At 34.3% G+C, this 19,040-nt stretch overlaps 2 protein-coding genes across 2 annotated transcripts in view; one reads left to right on the top strand and one right to left on the bottom strand.

Moving 5' to 3' along the window:
- Positions 1–4,260, bottom strand: part of LOC137615469 (uncharacterized) — a 17,376-nt gene extending 13,116 nt beyond the window's left edge. The window contains exon 1 of the mRNA XM_068345366.1: positions 3,968–4,260. The gene's annotated coding sequence lies outside the window, so the exon portion shown is untranslated. The remainder of the gene's footprint in view (positions 1–3,967) is intronic.
- Positions 4,261–4,837: 577 nt separating this feature from the next.
- LOC137614773 (uncharacterized) lies at positions 4,838–18,467 on the top strand. Its single transcript, XM_068344439.1, has 8 exons — positions 4,838–4,969; positions 7,217–7,341; positions 10,036–10,129; positions 11,702–11,850; positions 12,691–12,894; positions 15,062–15,251; positions 15,933–16,085; positions 17,803–18,467. Exons 2-8 carry the CDS (start codon positions 7,224–7,226, stop codon positions 18,041–18,043), a joined length of 1,149 nt encoding a protein of 382 aa, XP_068200540.1. The 5' UTR covers positions 4,838–4,969; positions 7,217–7,223; the 3' UTR covers positions 18,044–18,467.
- Positions 18,468–19,040: the final 573 nt, after the last annotated feature.

Here is a 19,040-nt window from a genome sequence, read left to right as displayed (position 1 = left end):
ATGCTATAAGCCCAAGGACTCAAACAGGGAAATTATCCAGTGAGGAAAAGAAATAAGAAAAAATTACAAGAGACCTTAAAGAGCAATAATAACACTAAAATAAATCTTTCATATATAAACTATAAAAACGTGAAAATAACAAGAGTATAAAACCTTCAATATAACAAGAGGAAGAGAAACAAGATAGAATAGTGTCCCTGAGTGTACTCTTAAGCAAGAGATCTCTAACCCAAGACGGTGGAATACCATGGTACAGAGGCTATTGCCCTACCAAATACTAGAAAACAATGGTTTGATTTTGGAGTATCCTTCTCTTAGAAGAAATTCCACCGATTCAGCCACTAGATTAGGAAGATCCTTCCACAACTTGGTCACAGCTGGACTAAAACTTCTAGAATACTGTATAATGTTGAGCCTTATGATGGAGATGGCAAAACTGTTAGAATTGTCTTGCATACCTAGTACATGATGGTACAGTCTGGTAACATATGATAATGAAGGATTGTCAGACTTATGAAAAATCTTAAGTAACATGCATAGAGAACTGAACCATGGTGATAAGAAATAAGAAATTTAATAGACCACAATTTTTTATCTGACAAACTAAGATGAGAGTCAGCAACTGAGGGCCAGACAAGAGAACAATAATCGAAACAAGGTAGAATAAAAAAAAAAAAACAGTTCTTCATGATATATTGATCACTGAAAATCTTGAAAGCTTTACTCAATAAATAATTTTTCGTACAGTTGAAGAAACGGACCAAATATGTTTCTCAAATGAATATTTGCAATCAAGAATCACAACTAAATTTTAAAGATGAATATAGTTAAAGAAACCTTTACAAATTACGCAGAACAGAACATTATCAAAACAAATATCTAGATGTTGAGGAATCTCTGTCCTTGTTTTCTCAAGGTTCAACTTCATGCCCAATAATCTGCACCATGCACTAATTTTAGCTAGATCTCTATTAAGGGATTTAGCAATCCCAGGTCTACATTCAGGAGACAGAATTAATGCAGAGTAGCATCATCAGCATATGCAACAAACTTTTTTCTCCAAATCACATATAATAATAATATACTGTAGTTTGAAGAGTAATGGGCTAACACTAGATATGACATTTCTATTATTTATTTTGGTGCCTATCAACAAATACTCTGCAATCTATTGCTTAAATATTCTATAATTATCTTAAGAAAAGACACACCTACTTCCAACTCTTTGAGTTTGAAAGCGATAAAGGTCTCCTCATTAACACACTCAAAGGCAACACTAAAATCTTCCTGATCACAATCAAGGGATTTTTGTAAAGTATTGAAAATTGTAAGAAGGGCATCACATGCTCCAAGACCCTTGCAAAAGCCAAACTGCAAACTAGGGAAAAGATTATTTACTTCCAGCATACATATTTATACATTTTTACTTGAAACTCACAGGAACATATATTATAGTCTTGTGTCCACATGCAGTTGAATCAATTTGTGTTAGATCACTCTGTTCAGAAATTGCCAGGAAAATAGGATTAAATATACAAATATATATATATATATATATATATATATATATATATATATATATATATATATACATATATATATATATATATGTATATATATATATATATATATATGTATATATATATATATATATATATATATATATATATATATATATATATATATATATATATACCAAACAATACTTCCCATAATTCACTAATCATGGACAGAATTGCAAAAAGAAGAAAAAAAGATGATAGAAGACTTGAATAGAAAAAGCAGAAATGTAGACTGAAAATGAATATGAGTAAAACTAAGATAATATTCAATGAAAATGCAGAGACAACAAATAAAAGTTATGGACGAACCTCTAGAGATTGTTAAAGAATATTCATCCTTAAGGACAGACAGTAAGTGTTTCCCCAGGACCTGAGACCAAACTTAAGAGAAGGATAAGCATAGGATAGAGAACTTTTGGTATACAAAACGAGATTATGAAAAGTAAAATCCCACTTTCTCTAAAGAGAGTATTATTTAATCAGATGGTCCTACCAGTTTTAACTTTAGCATAAAAAACTTGGAACCTTACTAAAGCCTTAGAACATATGCTAGTTACAACTCCAAGAGCTATGGAAAGAATAATGATGGGAATAGCAAGCAAAATCCTGAAAAAAATTCAAGGAGCTTCATATGGCAATGGAGCATGCATATATGAAATATTCAGCAAAATTCCTTTTACTTTCACAATTATAGATTAATTAGTAAAAAAAAAGACAGACAAAGGGCAAGTGTAAATATTAAAGACATATATAATCTTTTTTATACTTGAAAATGAAAATAGCAAATTAATACTCAGAGATGTAAATCTTTTAGTCAAAGTTAGTGAATTCTTACTGTATATTTTCATAAACATTTCTCTTGACATAAAAACAAACAAAATTAATAAATTAATGCTGCTACAAGTCATTGGTTTATAAAGCGGCAGAATCCACAGGCATATTTCATCTAAAACACAAGCTAACTAACCCTCCCCCACCTAAAGGCCAGGTTATAACATGATGTAAGGGAGGGGTAGGCTTTGCCTTCCTAAACCTCTACAAATAACTTAATCCAAAAAGCATTAAATCATAAAAGGATTCTTTGTCTTGTTTATGAGTGGACCCAGTTTTCCTTGTACTGGATGCACAGCTATTCCGCAATTTTACCCACTGGTTTTTCAATTGGTTTTTACCAGAATTTCAATATACATAAAAAACCTACACATAATAGTAAAGAAGAAATTATACTTATAAGACACCAAAAACTTCAGTACTTTCCTGTTATTGCCCCACCACTAATTTCCAATATAAATCCAATACTATTTTTAGGTCAGGTTATAATGATTTAATTTGTAGGTGGATAAAATTCAAACCTAACCTAACCTAAAAAATAGTATTGGGGTTATATCGGAAATTTGTGGTGGGGAAATAAAAAATTTCCAAAATTTCTTGTACACCGGTACATATGAATGATAAAAGTAAATCTTTAACTATGCACTACCTTAGGTAAATATTACACCCTTTTATTTGCCCAGACCTAATCTAGATCACAATGTCCTTATTATACTTTTTTTAGGGAGGGGGGAATCACTTCTTTGACTCCTAACTTAAACAGATTTCGCCTAAACAAATAACGGAGCCTTTGCATAACGACGGACAGGAACACGAGTATAGAACACCGCCTAACCTAACCACCATGCAGTGTCTTTAGCTACTTACCTACTGGGGGCGGGAGGGGGCTAACGTCCCCCTGCGACCCTTTTACACTGCCATATTCTTAGCGATTGAAAATAAGGAAGTAATGGGGTATGGCTATCATTATACATACACCCCAAAATATCTTTGAAGAATAAACAGGTAAATTTATCCAGAAAAAAATCATACTGTCATGGGCTTGGCATATCCCACCTTTTTTTTACACCTCATACAGGCTCTACATTTTTGCACTACATAACTATAGTTACAGTATACTGTATCTTCCTTCTTGCAAGTTTGTTTTACCAATTATTATTATTATTACTAGCTAACCTACAATCCTAGTTGGAAAAGCAGGATGCTATAAGGCTAAAGGCTCCAACAGGGTAAAATAGCCCAGGGATTAAAGGAAATAAGGAAATAAATAAACGATATAAGAAGTAACGAAAATTAAAAGGAGCCTTTGTCTGTCAGCGACCAGTTCCTCTCTTGTGGATTAAAAATGGACATCAACTAACCTCAACTCTCCCCCCTAACCTAACCTACTTACCTAAGGGTGGGGGAGCTAACAACCCCTTTACACTGCCGTATTTTAAGTTAGACGTAATCATACATGCAGGTGGCCGCTATCATACATACACCCAATTAAAATATTTTAAAAACTTAACATTAAAACATTTTATATATAAACTATGAAAGGACTTACAACAGAAACATAATTTCTTACTTACTAGGTTGAAGATCACGTTGGTTTTCAATATACTAGGTACAGTACACTATAGGCAAAATTTCTCTCTTTTTACATTTTCAATGTTAATGAAATCTCTGTGTAAAAGGTTTGATGAAAAGAGAACAGTTTCTGGTCATGTTTATGCTATATCACCCACGTGGTATGGTTTCCTCCTAAATCTGGTCCATCACTTATTGCACAAAACTGACAAGTTTCAAATCCCTTTTACTACTCATTAATCATAAATAACGATCTATTGAAGTTGATAATGAAGTATTAATTAATGTAAATACTATAAAACTTTATAAAATCTAATACAGAATACATCTGCATCATTTCCCTGAGTGTTTTTGAGGTAAAAGTATTGTTTACATCCTTTGGAATGTTGTTGTTGTGTCAATCGGAGACAATATTATCTGACGTTCACATGAACATGACGTTTACTTTGCTTTATTGGGTATTGTTTCTCAAAATATCAATATGTGGAATTTAATTTATTCGATAAAATATCCTAAATTCAGATACATTTTTTCCTTTTTTATAATTGAAATATTATAAAGACTCCAAATCATTAATATTATATGTAAACCTTGAAAAATACTAGTCGCCACAGCAGGATTAATGTAGGCATAATCTTCTTTGAATTCTGAAAGATGATTACTAAATTAATTAACTTTATAAGCGTTTAAACATTAATTGATTATATTTCAAACAAACAGAGAAAGACAGGAATATATAAACAGTTTAAAGAGGATATTTGATGTAACTGTCACTTGCTGGAAGTCACTTATAAAGTAGACACAATACTAATTTTGAGAAAAATGCTCTAATGCAAGAACGCCTCTTCAACGACCCTCAATTCAGACTGCATTTGTCATCGAGCCGCGTCAAGTAACTGTCAAAACCATCATTACTTTTCATGGAAGCCGAGAAACTGTCGATAAAAAGTATTTATTGCTTGTTTAGCTACTTTAAAACGTCATTAAGTTGAACCAGCCTATTGGTAAGATGTATATTTATGCTCTTTTTTGTTTTTTGTTGGTAATTCACTAGCTTTTATTGATGGGCCTTAAGGAATGTAGAGTAGGGTATGCCTATAGGGCTTGCATTATTATTATTATTATTATTATTATTATTATTATTATTATTATTGTCATTATTATTATTGTTATTGTTATTATTATTATTATTTGCTAAATTATAATCCTATTTGGGAAAGCAGAATGCTATAAGCTATAGGATTATTGTTATTATTATTAATATTATTATTATTATTATAGGACAGTTCTATTAAGTTACAGTTACTAGAGTAATCGGTATGAATATGAACCACATATTTTACTGAAACCTGACGGTAATTCTCTTTTAATATCACTCGCAGAAATATTATACAGTAGGAAGCTGCCGGAAGGACCTTTCATCAGGACGACGTGGCTATGTCACCCAAAAATAGATTTTTGCTTCGTCAAAAATCCGTTATTTATTTAACTTCTTTTTTGTATTACTGTCTTTTATGAATTTCTTTTTACTTTTGTTGTAGAAATATTCAGTTAATTTGGTTTGAATCTTATTGTACCTTAGGAAAAAACTTTGTAGATTGGTGGACGCACTCGCTAATCATTTCTAGTAGAGGTATCTGAGTATGGACATTAGTTCCCCGGACATATCACGATGTCGGGGTGCCGGATAACTCATAATCAATCAATCAATCGGACATAATACGCTGATGTAGATAAGGTAACGGGACTTCGTTATGTTAAGATATATTTCTTTGAGTTCATAAAACGGGATTAAACGTCGCTTTTTCTATACCTGGGTCTACGTATATTTACCGATGTACAAACCCTTTTCGGGGGTTGGGTTTGACAGATCCAGAAAACCTAAAACGGGTTGTATGTATGATAGCGGCCACCTGTATGTATTCTTATGTCTAACTTAAAATATGGTAGTAAAGGGGAGGCCGCAGGGGGTTATTAACCCCCCCCCCCCCCCCCCCCCCCCCCCGTTAGGTAAGCAGGTAAGGACACAACTTGTAGGTTAGGCTAAGGGGTGAAAATTTAGGTTAGTGGATGTCCATTTCTAATGAACGTGTGAGGAACTGGCCGCTGATATACAAGGGCTCCCCTAAAATAAATGAAAAACTTTAGAATAGTTGTTTGGTTTGTATAGAATCGTTACTTAAATAACCAAGAAGTCTTGAAAATATTTTGGTGTTATAATCCAGGTTAGGTTGGGAGTTCAACGGAACGAATCCCTTATTTGGGTTTGGATCCCCTATCCTTGGTTAGGTTAGGTCAGAGAAGGTTTGGTTAGTATGTATATCTGTTAAAATAGGCCTATGGTTTTTCTCTCACTTAGCATGCACAACTTTTACGCAGTTTTAATCCAGGGAATTGGGCCATCAGTATTCCACTGGTTGAATAACCTTTTTTGTGTGACGGGCCGAGAGAAGGTTGTGACTCAAAGGCAATTTGAAAGCAACTGAGTAAATTCATTATTGAACACTCTCCTTTATATACAAAAGCTCAAAGCAACAAGAAGTTTCATGTTTAAAAAACAGACACTGTTACAGAGGAAAAGAGCAGACATGTTTAATCTGGTTCATTTTAGTGCGAGGGAAAAGCGAAGATACAAGCATAATATATACACAAAATGAACTATGTACGATCGTGTGACACACGGTTGGTACATTTGGCACCCAGAGAAAATGAAATTATACTGGGAGTGAAAGGCTTTGTAATAATCATACTTAGTCAGTTAGAGCTTTCCAGCCTTTACTTATTACCAAGATTAGAAATGTTTGAAGTTTACCATACTATACTTTGTTTCAATTGAAATATATCATTAGAGTTCTCTAGCATTTCTTAACCCTTTTATCCCCAAAAGGACGTACTGGTACGTTTCACAAAAGCCATCCCTTTACCCCCATGGACGTACCGGTACGTCCTTGCAAAAAAATGCTATAAACATTTTTTTTTTCATATCTTTGATAATTTTTTTGAGGAAATTCAGGCATTTTCCAAGAGAATGAGACCAACCTGACCTCTCTATGACAAAAATTAAGGCTGTTGGAGCAATTTAAAAAAAAATGTACTGCAAAATGTGCTGGGAATAAAATAACCCCTTGGGGGTTAAGGGTTGGAAATTTCCAAATAGCCCGGGGGTAAAAGGGTTAACCTTCATGAAAAAATTTAATATATATGAGGAAGGAATCTCTCAGTGTATCATATGTGTCTTTTTAAATTGGCAGGTTGAAGATGAGAGGTCGAGTAGTGAAGGCGCCTGAATCCGAATCTGACTGGGACAGTATGTCAGAAACGGAACGTTCGCCACAAACAGCTGATCAGGGCAAAACTTCACGAGGTTCTTCGGAAGGTAAGTTTGTTTCTATAAGTTACAAACTTGCTTTCTAATAATACCAACATTTTTATTGTAGGCAATAAACTTTTAAGAGTAAGCTTGCCATTTATTTCAAGGTGGAAATATATTTACAGTATTGGCGTTGATTTCGACAGATGACATGAAATAGTATTGCTGTCTTATCTTATCACTAAGCTTCAGTTATTGCTATTGGTATTTGGAGACGACTTGTTGAACTACAGAACTGCGTTTTACTTTTTTCATTAGTAGTATCAGTTCGCCTTAAGTTTTGTGTTGATTGTGTTTATGCACCAACTCCTCGCAATAGATACCGGTAAAATTTAGTGCAGTGGTAACAGAACAACTTTCAGTTCATACTGTTAATGTGTTTTTGCATTTAATTTGAAGTCTGGTACATTATTTAGAGCAGCAAAGTCAAACAAATCTTTTAAGAGGGCCAACTATTCATTTGGTTATGGCCATCAGGGCCACCAAAGATTTGGTAATTACAGTACTTCTTGGCAAGACTGAAGATTGCAACTTTTTTTGCAGGTCAACATGGTTTACGAAAAATACAGTATAAGGGTTCATATTAAGTTTAGTTACATTTTCCTCAGTTATAACAATAATAGTAATTAAAATTGAAAAATCTTGTCACCTTGCTGGCCACTCAAGACCATTTCACGGGCTACGTTTGGCCCGCGGGCCATGAGTTTGACACTCCGGATTTAGAGTTTTGATTAGTCAAATGAGGTAGACGAGTTGTTTTGAATAACTTCTTCTTATTAAACTCGGCAAGGAAAAATACTTGTTTTCTCCCCCCTATTAGAACTTCCATTTAGTTTTAACATATACAAACAGAATTATGTTTAAAGTCATATACCATTTAAGGTATGTCATGTTCAGGAAGGAGAAAACCATAGAAGCTGCAAGGAAGGTTTAAAAAATCTGGGGAAAAACAAAGATATTCTTTCATTTTATAACTGTATGGTATTTGACCATTCAAATTTTTTTTAGTTATAGTGGGATTCCAATCCTTATCACTTACTGGACAGTAAGCTATTTTAGTTACAATATAAGGTATTATTGTTTGCAATAAGTCAAAGTAATTTTCATTGGAAACTCATGAAAGTTAACTAGTTGTAACTTTTCCTCTGTTTAGATTCAACGAAATAAAAGATCAGCCTACAGGTGGCCACTTAAGCCTATGTTGTTGATAACATTTACCGGTAAATTACAGTTTCCCTCAGAACTAGAAACTTATTAGTAAAGACTTATTAGTAAAGTTCTTTTATGAACTTTAGTTCCTAGTATAGCTGTAAAGGTTCAACTATTGATTAAAGTAGTGTATTGAAACATTCCTGCCTGGTGTTCTGCTGGGTGGGAGATCCAGTCTCCCTCAAACTCCATAGTTTCTTGTAATGTCTGCAACCTCACCATCCTTGTGAGCTAAGGATGAGCTGTTTGAGGGAGTCTATAGGCCTACCTGCAGAATCCTCAGCAGACATTGCCTGGCAATCCCTGGTCCTAGTTTGGGAAGAGAAGGGCCTTGGGCACTGATTATATGGGTATATGGTCAATCTCCATGGCATTGTCCTGTTAGGGCACCGACACTGTCCCTTTACTCTGCCGTTAATAAGCAACCTTTAAAAACCTTTAGACATTGCTCCATAAACATTATTTCAAGTACTTTACAGTACTATCATGAGATAGTGTAAACTGATTTTTAGTTCTGCTTATTATAAAAGTTGTGGAAAATACAATGTTGACATTAGTTTATAGTGTAATAGATTTAATTTTGGTAGAAGGTTGATGATAAAACTATATGTGGACTAGAATTGTATGCAGTACAAATGATGAAGGTAGGTTTTCAATCAATTTTTTTTTTATGATTATTAACTTAATTTTTACTCGGACAGAATTTCATATATGGAAAAGAAATGCTTTAATATTTTTTTTAAGTGCTCTTGTAAAGTTTGGCATGAGATACAAGCTAAACTAAACTTAACCATAATAATAAGCCAATTTGAGGACAATTATATAATTTTTATCATATTTATCATGACAAATGTTTAATCTCCATTTCATAGTCTTTAATAGTATAAACTTAAAAACTGTTTGAATACAGTAAGGTTTATGTTCAGTAGTTAGATATTCAGTAGAAATACATTACTAACATGTCTTAGTGAATTTGTATTGTCTGCTTATTTAAAACTACTTATTATTAATGTACAAATATATTCTATTGGGTTTCAGTACTAAGTTTTGCTTTGCTTTTTAATATCTCCTTAATAATGTTTACCTATAGTCCATTTCTTTTAGCGATGCATATTTACACCGACTCGCAGCGGTGCCCTTTTAGCTCGAAAAAGTTTCCTGATCGCTGATTGGTTGGAATTATCTCGTCCAACCAATCAGCGATCCGGAAAATTTTCCGAGCTAAAAGGGCACCGCTGCGAGTCGGTGCAAATATGCATCGCTAAAAGAAATGGACTATAGTTTGCATGCCTCCAACAAAAATATTGCTTCATGTTGCTAATAATCCTTTTGTTTACAGTATAAACGTTTAAAAGCTAGAATCCCCTTTCTATACAGCATCAATATGTCCCTTAGTAGAGTATGTTTTTAATTTAGGATTTCCTAATTAACGGGACAGTAACCCTCAGTAGTATGTGCTCTGTTATAGCGTCTGTCTGTATGCATCGGCAGGTCATGCAGCTGCTGTACCTCGTAAATTGAAATCATTGACTTTAGTTGATCCCGCAAGTGGCAAGGGTGGTGAAAAGCCACCTTTCGATTTCAAGTAAGTACTGTATATTGTTCTTGCGTGCATTGGAGGAGTAAATTGCATTATGGTTGACAATGTTTTGAATGTCGAGCCAATTTTAAAGAAGATATGAAGTGCAGTACAGGATTAACTAGAGGGGCTCTCAGTAGAGCACAGACCTCCGCCATGGTAGCTTATTTCTCGACCTTTTGCTCGACCTAGACCTTGAGCTTTGACCTTAACATGTATTATTTGGCGTGAATTTTCATACACTCAAATATGAATCAAGTTTGAAGTCTCTGTGACAGCGATGTCCAACCTTATGTCTGATTACGTGAATTGGACATTTTGGTTGACTGTGACCTTGACCTTCCAAAATTTAATCATTTACAGCTTTTTACATAACAGTTAATCCCTGCAAGTTTCATTACACTACAATTAAAATATAAAATGTTTTAAGAACAGTAATAACAATTAAAACAGATCTTTCATATATAAACTATATAAACTTAAAATAACAAAGAGGAAGAGAATTAAGACAGAAAAGTGTGCCTGAGTGTACCCTCAAGCAAGAGAACCCTACCCTAAGACAGTAGAAGACCATTGTACACAGGCTATGGCACTACCAAAGATTAGAGAACAATGGTTTGATTTTGCCGTGTCCTTCTACATGAGCTACCGTAGTTGTTAATTTTTAACCAGAAAGTATTTATTAATAGAAATCCTAGTGATAACAGGAATGCAGTCTCCAGTATTCCTCAGGTTAGTATTGTTGGCCCATTAAGATTAGTGTATGTTGCAAATTATTGGAGGCAGAGTTAAACTCAAATAAATCTCTAAGTACTGGATGATGTTATTGGTTCAAGGATATCTGGTCTCCCTCATCCAGATTGGCAAGTTTATTTTATACTTACAAAGGTGTCATTTCTTAATTCCAAATTCAAATTTGAGAAATGTTTTTTTTTTTCTTATATAGTATATCCCTCTATCGAAGATCTTATCATTGGCAATTTTTTTCTACCTTACAATGTAGGTGTCATTTCCTGATTGCAAATTCAAATTTAAGAAATGGGTAGTCTTTTTTTTTTTTTTCTTTTTTTTTTCTTTCTTAAATAGTGTATCTCCCTATCCAATATCTTATCATTGTCAATTTTTTTTATACATTTCCAAAGTAGGTGTCATTTCCTGATACCAAATTCAAATTTGAGAAAGTCTTTTTTTTTCAAATAGTGTACTGAGAAATTATCTCAAAATTCTTGGAAACCTGTATTTCTTGAAGAAATTTTTCTATTTCATACTTTTTTGGTTTAATTGGATATTATTTTCCTGACTGTTCTTCAGGATCTGACTTTCATCTTTTAACTGTTGGAAAAAAAAACTTGAGGTCTATTAAATTTTCTGTCCCTACTCTTGATATCAGTCTCTAACATTGTGAGGTTTATGCAAAAGATAAAGTTTATGGGTATGTACATTTACAAGCATATAATTGTCTAATTGGGTATCGTGTTTTTATGTAAATAAAAACAATTAAAAAAGGAGTGGAATAACAATGAATTAATAATTCTTACTTAAAATATTTTTGTTTTCAATTGAGATTTGTTTTTTTAGGTCTGAAGCCCCTGCAGACAACAAGGAAGATGTACCATCTAAACCTGGCAAGTCCAGAAAAGGGAATATTTACGATCCCAAAGACGCAAAACAGAGACGTGTCAGTTTTGCTGAAGGACCTGCATCATCTAGAAGTAATACGTCTAGAGGTAATATAATATTAAAATCCTTCCGTATCATAGATGGCTTTTGCAATACGTTTATCATTAAAATTTCAACTTTATAATATAATGTATACATACATTATGGAATAGAAGTACGGACATTTATAAGCTCAAACATTCTTTCCATGCTTGGTCATTGGTGTGTCCAAATTTGCTATCAGCCATTCTCTAGTCTTTTACTAGGATACCCTTGAAGATAGACTACATTATAGGTTTTATAATTTATATTTTCTGGCCTATAAAATATTGCATATAGTATCTATACATACATACATATACCAAGACACTTCCCCCAATTTTGGGGGGTAGCCGACATCAACAAATGAAACAAAACAAAAAAGGGGACCTCTACTCTCTACGTTCCTCCCAGCCTAACAAGGGACTCAACCGAGTTCAGCTGGTACTGCTAGGGTGCCACAGCCCACCCTCCCACATTATCCACCACAGATGAAGCTTCATAATGCTGAATCCCCTACTGCTGCTACCTCCGTGGTCATCTAAGGCATCGGAGGAAGCAGCAGGGCCTACCGGAACTATAGCCATATGAAAATAAACAGCAATTTAAGAAATATTGTATAGTGCAAATTCTGTCTTGTTTTGTTGTTTAGCTTTAGTGTATTTCGTGCTAAAGTACATTGCTGTTGACATATGAGTATCAATTTCAAAATATTTATTGTGTTATGTGAATAAGACGAGGACTTGATTTGTAAAAGAACTGTTCTTATGAATATTAAGTGCATTCCCTTGAAAATTTATGTGAATTCTCAACTTTTTCCAACTTGTTCAAAGATATTCATAATTTGTATTGTCGATATCAACTTGCAGGCAGCTCAGAAATAAACGGAAACAAGACTGGCGGAGACTCGGACTCGGAAGATCCCTTGTATGCAGTGGTGAACCATAAATTGCCAAAGCTCAATGAAGAGCTCCCAACAGAAAGTTTGACCAGAGGAGAGAGAAGAAAGAAAACTCTTACTGAAGAAAACACGGGAAAATTACTTCAAGGGATGGACAACAAAGGTTATATTGGTAAGAGATTAAGTATAGTAAATAATTGTGGTATAGTGTTGGTTTTTATATTAGCCATAGCACCACCCTTAAAACACTTAACATTGAAAGGATGTAAGTCCTTTCTTAGAGCTGGTCATAATAGCGTAACGTAATCCTTGCTTAGCGACGGTTCTTCTCCGTCTAATATACAGAAAATCCTCAATTTACAGACTTATTATTATTCTTATTACTGGCTAAGCTACAACCCTAGCTGGAAAAGCAGGATGCTATAAGCCCAGGGGCTCCAACAGGGAAAATAGCCCAGTGAGGAAAGGAAGCAAGGAAAAATAAAATATTTTAAGAACAGCAACATTAAAATAAATATTTCCTATATGAACTATAAAAGCTTTAACAAAACAAGAGGAAGAGAAATAAGGTAGAATAGTGTGTCCGAAGTTCCAAGAAGCTGTTAGTAAGTTTATTTTTTTTTTAGAATTTTGCCCGGAGTAAGATTCGCCTAACTCACGTGCTTACGATTTTCAGCTGCAAAGGTCAACAAACAGTCCCATCTCATAATTCGCTTGCTTGCGACAACAATGTCATAACTCAAAAAAATGTATTTTTGAGTTATCCATATAGACATATTCATCTTCAAATGCTGATTTTTTTGGCAAAAGTTTCATAATTGTAGCTAAAAAATTGATTGCTATAGGCGCTAAATGTCCTAACGACATAACGTAATATGAGAGTGTTTTAAATGTTTAAAATGGCTCTCCTGAAAAATAGCTATTTTTGAGTTATGACGACGCTGTCGCAAACGAGCGATATTACAAATGTCGTCTTGCTTACTGCATTAAATTATATAATATTTTTTTATTACAGTATTTCATTATGAAATTTTGGTACAATATCTGATTATAATTTCAGCTAGATTTGTGTTTGTATCTCTGAAGGTTTGTGAGTTGAGGAACTTCTGTACTGTACTGTACTCTCTGTAAGCTAGCATATTTCTAATACAGCCTTCTTTGTCCTTTTAGTTCAGTATTTATTCAAGGCAATCTTTTCATGATGTTGCTCTAAGATTTTCAAATCTAGCAATGATGTGCATTTAGTAAATACTGTATCATTAACCCTTTTACCCCCAAAGGACGTACTGGTACGTTTCACAAAACCCATCCCTTTACCCCCATGGACGTACCGGTACGTCCTTGCAAAAAAATGCTATAAAAAATTTTTTTTTCATATCTTTTATAATTTTTTGAAAAAATTCAGGCATTTTCCAAGAGAATGAGACCAACCTGACCTCTCTATGACAAAAATTAAGGCTGTTAGAGCAATTTTAAAAAAATATACTGCAAAATGTGTTGGGAAAAGGATTGGAAATTTCCAAAGAGCTTGGGGGTAAAAGGGTTAAATAACATTTACATAAATATTACTCATTAATGTATACTCCTTCACATTCAACATGTATCCAAATAGACTATGGTAGGAAACTAGTTCTTGAAAATAGTGAGATGAAAGGCATAACTTTCCCTGGTAGATGCTCCCCTTAATCATATGCTAAGATCTTAGCTTCTTTCTTTGGTTATCTGTATAAAGAAGTCTTGCTAAACTCATTTCTTTTAAGTAGTATTTCTCATAATTTTATCTCTAGATATTGTAGAAGAATATTTAGAGTTGTAGTTTTTATATGGTTGACAGAAATGTATTGAATATACTGTATTTGAAGTATACTGCACAGTATGTATAATCAGTATGCTTCAAATAGTTAGATGCTTGATGTTTCCTTTTAAGAATAAGAATGCATTTAAAGTTTTAAAGGTTTAAAGGCCGCTCCTGAATGGCAGAGGCAAGGGACAGTGACATTGCCCTATCAAGCAGGACAATGCCCTACAGACTGACCATATATCACATGATCAGTGCCCAAGCCCCCTCTCCACCCAAGCTATGGCCAGGGAGGGCCAGGCAATGGCTGCTGATGACTCAACGGATAGACCTAAAGGCTCTCCCAAACCCCCCAACCTTAGCTCACAAGGATGGTAAGGTTGCAGACACTAATGGCATTGACGAGACTGAGCGGGACTCGAACCCCCGACTGGCAAACACCAGTCAGAGACATTACCAATCAGGCCACAACAACCCTTTATAGGTACTTAAATGTATTTTTATTAGTGTTTTTTTTTACTAATGATATTATATGTTTCAGATGATGAGGAGACTTCCCCTCCAATAAGAAAGCCATCAAAGCTAAGCATTTTGAGAAACAAGCAAAATAAGCAAGCTGAACTGGCTGGCCATCAAGGAGGTTCTCAAGGGATACAAGAAAGTGCGAATATTCTGCCTGAGAATGAGTTTGTTCTGACTCAAGTTAATGCTGGAATGGAGAACATAGAAGGGTGAGCAACTAGCCTTTTAAAATGGGGATTATTGTCTCAGAAGGGTGAGCAACTAGCCTTTTAAAATGGGGATTATTGTCTCAGTAGACTGAGAGGTGTAGCGCTGAATGCTTATAGTTTACAGGATTATTAATACCTTATTTCATTTTCAAACCTATAGTAGCGGCAGATTTCCAGATGGTTGTATTCCAGATGGTTGTATTCCAGATGAAAATAATCAATATTATAGATGCTGCCTACAATTGTTGGGTGGAGGGTACCTCCTAATGTACCTTTTATTGCACGCTGTAGGAAACAATTCTTTGGTAAATTAATAACATTAACATATGTGAGCTGTACATAATTTATGTACTTTGCAATGTAATAGATATCTATATTGTACTGTACTGTACACCCATAAGTCATTCATAGCCATTGGATTTAGATTTTATCTTAAGAATCGGTGAGTAATCATTATTTTGTAAAGATCCAATCATTAAATCTTATCGTGAAATGTTGAAACAATGTCCTGAATGCAACTGAGAGAGAGAAAGCAGTTGAAATAATCTGTTTCTTTTGTATTCATAGTATTTCGAGCACTTATTTTTCTCAAGTGTCCCATTAATTTTGCATATATAGAAAATTCTAGTTCCATTTTCTTTTTAAAAAAATTCATTTATTAATTTTATGCATTCTTTACAGATTGCGACCTTTGATACTAAGTTTGGGTCAGTCTTCGATTGAATCTGCCGGGAAGAAGCCGATTTATGCTATGAATAAGGCAATATCTGAGGCTTGCATGTTTTTAAGTTTCCCCGTTTTCTTTTTGTCCTTATTGCTTCACCATTTTATAAGGTAAGTAACAATTTTATCAGGCTTCAGATTCTTTTATAGTATTTCAATGTTGGTATGTTTCCATAAGGCTTACTTCACAGTTTTAAGAACTTTGTGTATGAATAGATTTATATTCATAACTATCCTTGCATTTAGCTTATTATGCATAAGGAAAAAAAGGGAATAAGTTTGAATGTAAAGTAAAGAAAAGCGCTCCTACCTTTTATAATGGCAATGGTAATATTTATACAATTAACAATTCACCAAATGTTTTTAACCCTTTTACCCCCAATGGACGTACTGGTATGTTTCACAAAACTCATCCTTTTACCCCCATGGACGTACTGGTACTTCCTTGCAAAAAACTGCTATTTACACTTTTTTTGCATATTTTTGATAACTTTATGAGAAACTTCAGGCATTTTCCAAAAGAATGAGATCAACCTGACCTCTATGACAAAAATTAAGGCTGTTAGAGCAATTTGAAAAATATATATTGCAAAATGTGCTTGAAAAAAAAAAATGCCTGGGGGTTAAGGGTTGGAAAGTTCCAAATAGCCTGGGGGTAAAAGGGTTAAGAACTTTGTGTATGAATAAATTTCTATTCATAACTATCCTTGCATTTAGCTTATTATGCATAAGGAAAAAAAGGGAATAAGTTTGAATGTAAAGTAAAGAAAAGCGCTCCTACCTTTTATAATGGCAATGGTAATATTTATACAATTAACAATTCACCAAATGTTTTTAACCCTTTTACCCCCAATGGACGTACTGGTATGTTTCACAAAACTCATCCTTTTACCCCCATGGACGTACTGGTACATCCTTGCAAAAAACTGCTATTTACACTTTTTTTGCATATTTTTTATAACTTTGAGAAACTTCAGGCATTTTCCAAAAGAATGAGATCAACCTGACCTCTCTATGACTAAAATTAAGGCTGTTAGAGCAATTTAAAAAATACATATTGCAAAATGTGCTTGAAAAAAAAAAAATGCCTGGGGGTTAAGGGTTGGAAATTTCCAAATAGCCTGGTGGTAAAAGGGTTAAGAAGGATTTATGTCAGCAGCTTCTCAGCTCCACTCATAAAGTACAGTTTTAGTCACATGACATATCTAGCGAATATCTCTGTAAACAATATAGATTCATATCAGGTATGAAGTTCTTTTGCACCTCATAATGAGAACGTCATGTGTGGAAATACTAAGGTTGGGACATTTGATGGAGCCTATAGGTCTACCTGCCATTGCCTGGCTTTCCCTGGTTCTAGCTTGCGTGCTCATCATATGTATATATGGTCAGTCTCTAGGGAATTTGTCCCTTGCCTCTGCCATTCATGAGTATCCTTTAAACCTGCTCACATTAACCCTTTTACCCCCAAAGGACGTACTGGTACGTTTCACAAAACTCATCCCTTTACCCCCATGGACGTACCGGTACGTTCTTGCAAAAAACTGCCATCTAAATTTTTTTTTGCACATTTTTGATAATTTTTTGAGAAACTTCAGACATTTTCCAAGAGAATGAGACCAACCTGACCTCTCTATGACAAAAATTAAGGCTGTTAGAGCAATTTAAAAAAAATATACTGCAAAATGTGCTGGGAAAAAAATAACCCCCTGGGGGTTAAGGGTTGGAAATTTCCAAATGGCCTTTGGGTAAAAGGGTTAAAAGAATAACCAATTATGTATCTAAAGAAAATATGAAATTAACCTCAAACATTTATATCTATTCACAGGTTTTTACTCCAAGGATTAGTCAAACCTCTTATAGTGGATTCGCTTGTGTTACTGGTGGAATATCTCATCAGTCCTTGTGTGAGTTTGGTAATTAAACCTATGTTCTTCAGCTTAAACGGTGCATCTTCTGCTCTTAGCGATTTTGTTTTAGTCTGTCTGAAGCCTGTCACAGCTATATTGCGGTCTTTCAGACTCGTTGAGATCAACTATACGAGAAAATACTCTATTGAAGATGTGTGAGGAAGATTGAACACTGTGTATAAGCATCTTCACGAAGCTTGGTAAGTGCTATAATTTTCATAGTAGTGTAGTTCATAGAGTGTGGACTATTAACTTTAATATTCCTCAGGTGAAGTATGATTTGGTTAATCTTTATGTTATGTATCGTGAAGCCATATTGAGGTGAGAACTTGTTACCAAATCTGTTGTCATGTACATAGTACAGAAGGTCCTTAAACTTACAAACTTAGTAAGTTCCAAGAAGCTGTTTAAGTTGAATTTTGATAAACTTCGGCCTAGGAAAGCCTAACTTGAATCCCATGCCTATGATTTCCAGCTACAAAAATCAACAAATAGTCAGGTTTCATATGAAATAGATGTCAGGTTATTACAAATCTCAATTTGCTTATTGTATTAGAGGATATAATAATGTTTTCAATATTAATCTTACCCGATGATCATGTAGCTGTCAACTCTGTTGCCCGACAGAAATCTACGGTCGGGATACGCCAGCGATCGCTATACAGGTGGGGGTGTACACAACAGCGCCATCTGTGAGCAGGTACTCAAGTACTTCTTGTCAACAAGAACTCAATTTTTCCTCTGTCGTGCCTCCGGCTAGACCTACTTGGATACGCTGTTGATTCTGGAGTTATTGTTCACGATTTGGTGATGTATTTGCTCTAGAGTTTAGCCTTCGCTATTCAGGAAGCTTTATCTTTAGCTTAGCAAGCTTTTGGAATTAATTTGAATTAATTATGGTGACGAAGAGAGTATGGACTCTCTTTCACTTTTAAATGGCCGACCCTTCCCTTAGACGGAAGTGTTGGTGTCGAAGAGAGTATAGACTCTCTTTCACTTTTTATTATATATCTCTCCGCCATTTATAGGCCTCTTCGATTAACTTTCCTTTTATTATAAACTTAAAAAAAAAAAAAAAAAAAAAAAAAAATTATTTTTTTTTATGTTTGTTTATATGCGACCTTTCCTAATAGTAGGCGGTCCTTACTTGGAACCG

The sequence above is a fragment of the Palaemon carinicauda genome, chromosome 21, assembly GCF_036898095.1.
Source record: "Palaemon carinicauda isolate YSFRI2023 chromosome 21, ASM3689809v2, whole genome shotgun sequence".
Lineage (NCBI taxonomy): Eukaryota > Metazoa > Arthropoda > Malacostraca > Decapoda > Palaemonidae > Palaemon > Palaemon carinicauda.
Note: the sequence above shows the minus strand (reverse complement) of the source record. Positions and strands in the feature narration are given on the sequence as shown.

Excerpts from the sequence above, each read along its gene's own strand:
- LOC137614773 (XM_068344439.1), top strand. The coding sequence starts at position 7,224 with ATGAGAGGTCGAGTAGTGAAGGCGCCTGAATCCGAATCTGACTGGGAC. Across the intron at positions 11,851-12,690 it reads TAGAAGTAATACGTCTAGAG|GCAGCTCAGAAATAAACGGA; the intron begins GTAATATAATAT and ends ATCAACTTGCAG. Across the intron at positions 15,252-15,932 it reads GGAATGGAGAACATAGAAGG|ATTGCGACCTTTGATACTAA; the intron begins GTGAGCAACTAG and ends CATTCTTTACAG.